Below are 10,895 nucleotides of genomic sequence, written 5' to 3' on the forward strand. Positions count from 1 at the left end.
TTTTAACACATCATATCTATGTTGTTTATGCAATACATGCACACATGTTTACAATTTGATCCATTTATTTTGAGTATGATTGGTGTTAGATTTGAGTTGAAAATTTTAATGCTCAAGCTAATAACTAAGCTGATGAAAGGACCTGACCAATACAATATTAATAATTAAATAACTCGACTTGAACATTTTAAAAAGTTTGAGACCAATTTAAAACTTGGGTCAAAGTTTGAGAGCACATAATGAAATTAACCCAGGAAAAAAATGGATAAGGGATATACTATTATTTCAATAAAAAACACGTGGCAAGAGGAGAGAGGATGAACCGGAAGATACTGTGAAAAATCAACCGGATAAAAAAACAAAAAAGGGAGTACGAAGAGAACGAGGAAAAGAGAGGAAAGCGTAAGATATTTGCAGTGTTACAGATGGAGACATGATAAAAACTCATGGCTGAACGTTTTCAGCGTACTCTCTCACGCAACCGTCACGCGCTCATTTCTCCATTTATCGACCTCATCATCTCTCTTTCTTCCCAATTTTAAAAAATTCCACAATTCCCCCTTTTTTCACTCACTTTCTCTCTGGTAAGTTGGATTTGATTCATTAATTAAACCAAACATTTCATCAATCTGTTGAATATTGCTTCTTCTTCTTTTTAAGATTTTGGAGGTTTGATCGATGGCGTTATATGGATTCTCAATGAATCCATGTTTAGAAAGTGTTGAAGTACGTCACTCCAATGCCAATTTGTCGACAACACTGATTAAACCTAGGTGGTCTTGGTTCAATCGGAAGTCAACTTGTTCTTTTAGGGAATTGACGAAACAATTAAAGGAAGTAAGATGTTCGTCGTTTAGGAAAACTGTTTCGCCGATGGAATCAGAAAGGAATGATTTGATTGTTGATACACCAGTTTCCGGTGAAGAGGAAACGGGGCATGTTACTAGGTTCAAGATGTCTGATTTTATGATTCTTGATCGTGTTAGCGTTGGGCTTGCAGGCCGGGTAAATGAAAAGCACATGTGTTTTTTTTGTTTATTTCTTTTTAGGTTCAACTTGTTATAGTTTTAAAATTCTTAAATTTATTGTATTTATACCTTGTTGTAGGCAGATGAGGTTATTTCTGAAGCTATAGTGAAAAATTCAGCCAGGTTTGTCTTCTTTATTTAGTAATGATTTTACTACGGTGATATTGTTTTTAGCTTAATATTTGGTGTTTAATGAAATTGCAGCCCTTTGTATAACTCGAGAGTCGTGCTTCGACGACTTACTAGTGCTCGAGCTCAACGTAGGGGAAGGCGAGCGATAGAGGTCTGTGAACTGTGTTCATCAAGCTGTATACTCTTTTTTTTTTTTTTCAAAAGCTTGTCGGGTCTCTCATTATGTGTTGATTTCTTATGTTTGAATATATTACAGGTATTGAACAAGCTTGTTGGTCGTAGAATTCTCTACCATTCATATTCCATGCAAGTTTATGGTTATGTTTCATCACGTAAAGGTGGTAGTCATAGCTCATTCACTCTGGTCCATGGGGTATGCTCCTCCCTGATTCTGTTGTTTTGCCTTTGAGGCTTGTGTTCCAATTCCAGCCGACTTCCTTATGTACTTCTTCCAAGTGGATTAAAACTTATTTGTGCTTTTTTTTTTTGGCAGTATCATGGTAGCTTTTCGTTAAGACATTGGCTTCGGCAACCCGACTGGCTTCCAACTTTGGAAGCAACTCTTGCATTGGATGAAGAATCTGTTAGGAGAGTAGGAGATGACTCGGTTGGGGGACCTGCAGTTTCTCGTCAGTTGAGGCTTACTAGAATATTGCTGCGGGACCTCTTAATTGGAGTATGTTTCTTTCTTCTTTAGTCATAAATTATTGTATCTGACATTTCTCAATGGTTATCATAAATTTGTCATCCCATGTTTCTCAAAGTGTAGATGTTGCTTTTGATGTTTACCTTTTACAGGTTAATTACTTGCACTGTCATGGGATTGCGCATACAGAGTTAAGGCTGGAAAATGTACATATAAGCCCAGTTGATAGACATATAAAGGTATTTACCAATTTTCTTTATGATCATTGAGGAGGTTTGTGTAAATGGATATATGTGATTCTCGTTTTGCTTGGCACAATAGCACAGCTTGATTCCTTTCTCTGTTTTCATTCTTCTCTCAATTGCATAATTTTTAAAACCGGTGTTATCAGGTAGGAATACTAGGAAATGCTGCTGATTTCTATGAGGATGGTTCCAATAGAAGTGCATCGGATAGCAACATGGATAGGAGACAAATGATGATTGCATTTGACATGAGGTATGGTGCAAATAAAAGACAACATTGAACATGTGAAACATCGTCTTGAAGCTCACTTAACTTCATGTCTTACAAAGGTGTGTTGGATTTATGATGGCAAAGATGGTGCTAAGAGAACTCATGGATCCCGTAATCTTTACAAAGTTCAAAACCTTCCTTATGAAGGTATAGCACGCGACTCTTGCTATGTAACTATTTTTTTTTCACATAATTCAAGAAGTGCATCTTAGAATATGAATTGGGTCACTGAACCTAGGATATCTATATTAGCCTGCTAGAAATCACAAATTGGCTGCCGTTTTTGACAATTTTTAGGCACCAAGACTGTCATTTTCTATATCTCTGCAATCATTACTTGTGTACCTTTTAAAAGGCTATTTTACATATCTCCTTTGTTGCTCCTACTCTTCATTTTCCTTGAAGTACTCATAATTGACATGGTCAAATACACATCTAGACATAGGTATGGGAGTATGATCCTCCTAATATATGGGAAAAGAAAACTTAGAAAAATTGAACATAATCATGTCTCAGACATCCCCGAGACTCACCCCCAAGTCTGTAATGTTGCATATCTTGATTTTAAAGTTACTCTAATTCTTCTGATAAAATGGAGTCGTTCCCTCTTTAACATTTAAATTCTGTTGAATGAATGTTATCTCATATGTATTTCCATATGCAATTACAGGGAAATGACCCCTCATGCTTGCGTGAATTTCTTCTGCCAATCCTCACTCGGAACTCTGCAACTGGAAATATTGGACTCCAGGTTAAGTCATTTTACTTGAACACAACTTGTCACTTACTGTCTGTAAGGATCTTTTAGCAAATTATCTTTTTTGCAGATACTTGATAGAAACTGGGGTGCAGGTTGGAACCTTCTATCATTGTTGCTTGCAGCCAAACGTTCTAAAAGAATAAGGTATGCAGTTTCTTTCTTTTTCTTTTTCATTAAAAGATTCATGTCAATGTACTCTGAATAGTAATTAGTTAGGGTTCTCCATCAAGGTTTGCGGCTTTCTGAGTTTCTTAATGCGCATTTACTATTTAGTAAGTTATATAGTGATTTGCTTTGTTCATTGCAGTTGCATAGATGCTCTTAGGCATCCATTTTTATGTGGACCAAGATGGCGTGTGGTCCCATCTATGGATATTATTAGATGGGGTCTTGGGTCAACTGCAGTGAGAATCACAGAGGAATATATCTATCGCACAGCTCAGGTAATTATATACCTCTGTTATTTTATCATAGGTTAGATAATCTACTGTGTTCCTTATAACTTTTTACACTATTTTAATCCATGTTTTAAATTTGGATAGGTGAGCTAACTTGTTATTTTTCATATTACAGCGTGATAGGCTTGCCCACTTTATTGAATTAATGGAGATGTTGAATCCCCATTCAAGACCAAAGGTGATTCTTCTTCTTTGTCTCTCGTTTTAGTTGCGTAGGCTTTATTCTTTTTCTGAATAATGTTTAGACTTAAGATGCTTATTCTTATTGTTAGAAGTCAAAAGTAATTTGTTATGTTGAACATTTTATTCAAGTCTCAAACTTCACTCGGTCATGGTCCAGTTGAACTTGAGCTGTTGGGGCAAGCTAAATTCGAGTATCCTAATGTTTGACTTGAGTAGCTCGCAAGTCTAATCAAAATTATTATTGAACATTTTAATTCAAACTTGAGTATAGTAATCAAGTTGGAAGTCAAGTATGGGAATCAAGGTCATTTTTTACTAGGTAAATGAGCTTAATTGAGTGAGCTCAAGCTGTTCAGTTTTCATCTTTAGTTGAGCTCAAGCTTTAAAAGTGAGACTTGATAGAACTTGAGTTTTTTACAGCTTGATCTCAACTAGGCTTTAATTGTGCTAATATACTGTTGCATTCTATCTTTATTTGGACTGCAGAACTGGCTAGAGCTTTTGCCCGGGAAATGGCGTCTGTTATACTCTACAGGAAGGCACATAGGCTTAACTCTTCGCCAACCTCCTCTCCGTGTCCTCATTGGCGATGCATACCTAACAATTGCAAGACCTTCTAAGTCAAACACACGCCTTTCTGTAACATCTGAAATTGGATTCACGGCCATGATGGGACACGATTGGCCCCATAACAAAAGGGGAATCAAGGGGAAATTGCAAGTGAACTCTTCATCTAGTTTAAAAGCGGGGGAGCGACTATATCTTAACGATATGGCAATGGAAGGATTCTCTTTGGGACAATCAAACTCCGAGAAGTCCATAATCGAGAAACTATCTAGCAGAAAATGGAGAAAAGTGATCCCCTTCACGGAGTTACCATCAAGTCTTCCTGTAGCTAAGCTCCTTCTGGACAACATCGAGGTGTCAATGACGCTTGATGAAACATTGAAACAGGGCGTTGATGTTGCAATAAACATTGTTCAGGAAATCCGAACACAGATCCCCCCTGAAATGTTTGAATTGACAAATATCGTGTGTGGTACATATGTCGACTCGAGGATGCTCGTCCTCCGTGGTGTAAATGGCTCAGCACTAATATTTACAAGGTCATGTGTAAATGAAGAGTTGTAATTAACAACGATATTAAAATTTTTTAAACTGTTTCTCTTGATCTGATACAGTTTAGATAATGTAAGATAAAGAGAATCCCTTGTTCAATTATCATAGAGCTAACCATTCCATCGGATACACTTCAACATTACAGTGGTTGAACCGGTACGTCATTAAAAGGAAATGTAAGGGTTAAAAGAGACTAAATTCCCAAAAGGCCTTTTAGGATAGTTTTTTCCGACCTTTTAAGATCAAGCCCTAAAATGTTAGGATAGTCTTTTTTTTTTTTTTTAGTTTGGGAATTTAGTCTCTTCTAAAATATAAAAATTAAATATTACTTTAAAAATATTAAATATAAAAATTTTCAAATATCACTTTATTTAAAATAAAGCATGACAGTTGAATTAAATATTACTTTAAAAAATAATAATAAAAACATAATTTGAAACTTGATATATAATATTTGAAAATTTTTATATATAATATTTTTATTAAAGTTAGACTATTATATGATCTCAACAATCACTAAAAGGCCTAATTTAAGCATTTAGTACAGTAGCTAAGAGCATAGGGGTGGAGTCCAGGGGGACATGCTCTTGTAAACCGTTCAAGTATCAAAGTAGCTCATTGTTTTGATTCATTTGGGCCTTACATTCTCTTTTAATTTGGACTACCTACTCATATTTATAGGCTTGTGTTGGATGATGCCCTTTACAGTTAATTTCGATAAAACATTCTAACTGGTCTTTATATAGAAAAAAAAAAAACAAGCATGTACTTTTCTGCAAGGTGCAAACACATTGTGAGCATGGACCACGTTCCCACGACAATAATTGACAACACTTGGTCTATTAAATACTTTTCCAAAGGAAAGAAAAAATGTATCTGACTGTAATCTGTGATTTGTCCGGTAAAGGTGTGGCATTTGGTTCTTACTCCCATTATTTCATACATGTATTTTGTATTTTCTTTTCTTGTATCAACTATATTATATTTTTTAAAGAGAAAATTTGGATTTAAATATTGAAGGTAGCATTATTAGGAGGAGCAATCATAAATTATAAAAGTATTAATTTCTACGGTATTATATCAAATATAAACACGAAAAAGAAAAGAAGTACTCTATTTGTTGTATTAAATACAATGTGTTGGTGTTATATTATTATAAGGGTACACAAGCATGATATTTTCTTTTTGGTGTAAATTCCAAACGCAACTGTAGCAATGAGATGAGAATATACGATGACTATTAAAGACATTATATTAGAAATGATATACAATAGACGTTTTACAATTATTGAAAATATGTGAATTTATAAATTCATTTAATAAAATATTAAAATGCATCTTTTGATATTATTATAAATATTTTAATTAATTATATAATCAATTTAAATTATTAAATTATTTATTAGATAAAATGATAATTATAGATTAAAGTGTGAGCATAATTGTCGACTAAGAGAGGCTTCGGCGCAATACAAAAATTAGATTGAAACACGCCACGCCTCCCCCAAATGGATGATTGCGATACATTTACACCAAAACTAGGAATAAACTCGTCTCCCAAAAAGGCCCTTGATCTCAAACAAACAGCTTTTTCAATGAAAGAAGAAGGATAAAAATTAAAAAAGGAGAAACTAAGATCATTTTATTTTCTTTTTATTGTTTAAATAAATAAACATAAGTGGGTTGGTGGAATGAACAGTAACAAGAGTTTATCTCACACTGACTATGAATTCCAACACTGAGTTCCTTTATTCAATAAGAAGAAAGTAAAAACCAGAGGCAAGCTTCCACAGCTTGTCCTTTTATGGTATTCACAGCCAGCCAACAACTTCCACAGCCAATACATAAACCTACTCCATTTCACCTTCACAAAGCCACCATTCAACTCCCCCAGATCACATCACTTTCTCTTCCTATATCTAACTATCTCCTCCTCCTTTCTCCAAAATAATATTTACCGAATTTGTTAGAATCGAGTAATATATCAATTCTGAAATAGAAGATGAATTGATTCACTCGCAAATCAATATAAAGATATTAAATTAGATTAAAAAGTTCATTGGAACGGAGACCAAATTAGTTGAATCTTTTTTCTTTAATATTTTATTGTATATCATGATTGAATACTCATTTAATCAAAATCTCTAACTACCCATTTTATTCAAGCTTCAATGAAGTAATTAATAGAAATCCTATTACTACTATACCAATCAAACAAATCCTAATTCAGCATTTTTCCCCAAATGAGCCTAATTAATTTTTTTTGAAATATAATTAACACGAAAAAATTGAATTTTTGATGTAATTAAATGAGTGTCAAAATAAATAAGAAATTATATGGAAATATTAAAACTACCCAAGTATGCCAAGGTGGAAAATTTCATAACGTTAGTTACAAAGTTGAGAACTTTATAAATGAGTAATCAAAATGAAAATACAAATAATTGAGTCGCATATCAACGTGATTTTTTTTTGTGTGTGTGTGTGTGTGGGGTTGATTTTGAGATATTAATTTCTATAAGTTTTGGGTGAGTAAAAGTAGAAGTTGTATACTATGAACCAGATTGTATTTTACTCCATCCGTTAAAAAAATAGACAAATTGATCCCCTTTCATTTTAAAATTTTACCTATTTGTACTGTTAAAAACTATTGTGGCAGATGAAATAACCAGATAGTGATATGTGATATACCACATGTACATCATGACAACATGCCGAGATCAATTTTAATAGAAGAACCAACTTACTATTTGATGTAACATACAAAAACTAAATTCCCCAAATTCATAATAAAAAAACTAAATTTAACCTAACTCTTAATATAAATTTTTTGTTGGCCAACTAAACAAGGGAAATAAATGAGGCTATAAAACCCCAATTATAAAAATAAGATTCCATATATCACAGTTTGTTTAAGATTGATGGTGAAGAAAACAGTATATTCTGTTGGCAAATTGTTGATTTAAAGTAGGGATATATGTGGCCATGCATAGTCAAACAGAACATAATTATTATTAATTCATCCAATCAAAGGTGAAGTTAGGGACACACCACCAACCCACAAAATTCCCTTCATTCTTTTTCTTCAATAATAATTTAATGTTTTTGGAATCCTATCCTTTTATTTATTTATTTTTTCTAAAAAATAAGAAGCCTTCATGTGAAATGGGTTTTGCTAGGAATTATTTATACATAATTATTAGCTGATCACCTTGGTGGTTGTGAAATCAATACATATATTATGGGCAGAGATTTTGAAAAACTATATAAATATAATGACAATTGAATTTTAATTTTACTCTATATATTATGCTGAAATTCTTTAGCATATTTTGATTTTTTCATTTGTAATGCTATTTTAAAAAGAATTTGTGTAATGTTACCACCCTAAAATAGAAATTTTCTATTTAGATCCTTTAAATTTTTTAATTTTAAATTAATAAAATATTACACTTTAGCCCCTTAAAAATGATAAAATTTAATTTAATCCTTTAAATTTTATAAAGATATGAGCTATTTAAATGGTGAAATTACAAATTTTACTATCGTAAAAATTAAAATTTAATTTCAGCCCACTAAAAAAATTCTTCATTCGCCTGGTTATTATTAGTAAGTTGAAATGGATGTTAGAAATGAGGCGAAATCTTTTAAGGGTTAGTTTACTATTGAGGTTGAAAATTGTATTACAAAAGTCTTATGTAAAAGAATTTTAAAAAGTGGTTTTGGAAAATTTGATAGTATTTAAATTTGTTGTCAAATGATACTTTTGAGAAGTAAAATGACACTTTCGACATAACGTTGTAAAGTAGAAAATTTAATGAAGAGATAAAAGGTAACTTCATTGAAAAACACTTTTCTAAAATTAATGCTAAACAAAGCTTAAATAGCCTTAAGCTTTTGGCTAAAATGTAAATTTGTTGTTAATTGCATAAAACTAATTAAATTTTCATGTAATCTTGATATAGTAATATGTGATCAACTAAGGTAAAAGTATCATGGAGGCCCGTGTATTAAGAATCAAATTACATTTTAGTCCCTCTGCTAAAAAACGAGCAAATTAGTCAATATACATTAAATCAAAGGTAAATTGATATTTTTTGTTAAAAAATTTATCCAATTTTACTATTGGGTATGGACGGGATTGATGAAAACAATTAGACAGTGACACTTGGTGTGCCATTTGTACCTCGTTTTGACACGGATAGATTAATTCAAGCAAAATGGGTGGAATTTTAATAGAAGAAATAGATAGAAACTTTAATAAATAGCGAAATGAATGGCATCTTTTACATGAAGAGACTAATTCAAATAATCAAACAGTAATATTTCACCACGTAACAATAGAAATACCGATTTATCTTTTCATTTAATACGCAATATAAAAATTAATTTATCGATTTTTAAGTAACGAAAGCAACACTGTAGTAATAACACTATATAAAAGAAAATTTTCTTGGGTTTTCTTTTTCACATAAAACCAGATGACAGAACAACAATGATTGAAAAATCAGTTGGCTGCTTGGAACCTAAGAACGTGACCCAAGTTTTAGTGGGACATGCATTGGTCTTCGACCAATACCCCTATTACACACCCAACTGTCGAGTCACTCTCGGCTCTTAGAAGCCTCAAAGGAGTATTAGTGCCGACTCACCACAGGAGGAGAGGTCTCTTTAACTAATCAAACGGCCAACTTCCTCTCTTTTTTTTTTTTCTTTTAAATAACATTATGATTTTGACTATTTCGTTCGGTCATGTTCATGTATCTATTCTTTCTCTTTCTTCAATTATTGAGACTAATGTATAAAAGAAATTTGTGATTATGTGTAAGAAGCCAGCCAGATTCTCTTGAATTATAATTCAATCATTTCATTGACCATAATATATATGTATTTATCTTCTTCTTTTTTAATTAAAAGATCTAAAATAGACCTTTATGATTAATTTAATTTTGCCCACAATCTATGGCAACCATGGTGGTGTATGCAGCAACTCGATGGAGAGGCTTGTGATCACCATGTTTAACCAACAAATCATGCACCATTTCCACTACGGATCTAACCTTGTTTCATTTATTTATATATATATAAAACAAGGTTCGCAATCTGCCCCGAGGAGCCGCATTTTTTGTGTTTACTGCCTCAAATTTTGATTACTATAAAATAAAAAACATAGGTTGACATTTGGACCGTTTCATGCATTCTATATATATTGTACTGCAGGTTTATGATTATTCTTTTAAATAATATCGGTTTAAAAACTTAAATTTAATTTTTTTTTCAAGAATTATTGCTTTTTTATAACACAATCATTCTTAACAAAAAAAAATTTCCTTGTATCATATTCTTGTCGATCGTAATTATTGGAAAACGTTTGGTCTGACATGCAAATTTCTGTGCAAGTTCTTTTTTATGTGAAGCCCTTCCCCCCATTGAGACGAGCAATCATTTGAAAGGTGGTTTCTCCACATGAAGTTGCCATTTCTAGGAAGTGCATGGGATGCCATTCACAAACATCCTTTCAGTACAGTTGCAGAAAGAAGGAATTTTCAGTTCTATTAATTTAGAGGGGTATATTATATACTCAAGATTGTTTGGATGAAATTAAAAATAACTATATATGATGAGATAAATTATGATAATGGTGACCACCATCGAGAAACTTTGTGTTAGGGTGAGGTGGAATTTTAAAAAAATTGAAGTTATTTAAAATTTTGTATTAAATTAAACATGAGGAGTGGCTAAAATTATTATTTTTATTTAATTAAAATATTAGTTTATAGAAAAGTTAAAAATGATATTATACCATTTAATCAATGGGTCAAACCCTTTTAGTTCACCCTTGCAATGAGTCTATGACCCTTTTTTTATATACATATTGCTTTATTAAGTTAATTTCATCTTTAATTGGATCATTAACTTAATTATTAAATTATTAAAATATTTATTTTTAAAATAATTAATATTATTATACTAATATTTTTGTTTTTTCATATTTTTATATCATTTTAAATAAAAGAATTACAAATTACAAATTCAAGAATAAATTTTAAATT

The 10,895-nt window shown here is 31.9% G+C and overlaps 1 protein-coding gene across 1 annotated transcript; it reads left to right on the forward strand.

Moving 5' to 3' along the window:
• The first annotated feature begins 378 nt into the window (after positions 1 to 378).
• LOC105765456 (probable plastid-lipid-associated protein 14, chloroplastic) lies at positions 379 to 4,941 on the forward strand. The gene is made up of 14 exons (XM_012584555.2): positions 379 to 584; positions 661 to 1,005; positions 1,108 to 1,151; positions 1,233 to 1,311; positions 1,417 to 1,533; positions 1,654 to 1,836; positions 1,959 to 2,045; positions 2,198 to 2,304; positions 2,382 to 2,469; positions 2,993 to 3,073; positions 3,150 to 3,226; positions 3,390 to 3,525; positions 3,656 to 3,718; positions 4,210 to 4,941. The coding sequence occupies exons 2-14, from the start codon at positions 679 to 681 to the stop codon at positions 4,852 to 4,854; spliced, it is 2,034 nt and encodes a 677-aa protein (XP_012440009.1). The 5' UTR covers positions 379 to 584; positions 661 to 678; the 3' UTR covers positions 4,855 to 4,941.
• The last annotated feature ends 5,954 nt before the right edge of the window (positions 4,942 to 10,895 follow it).

This window comes from Gossypium raimondii, chromosome 12 (assembly GCF_025698545.1).
Source record: "Gossypium raimondii isolate GPD5lz chromosome 12, ASM2569854v1, whole genome shotgun sequence".
Taxonomy (NCBI): domain Eukaryota; kingdom Viridiplantae; phylum Streptophyta; class Magnoliopsida; order Malvales; family Malvaceae; genus Gossypium; species Gossypium raimondii.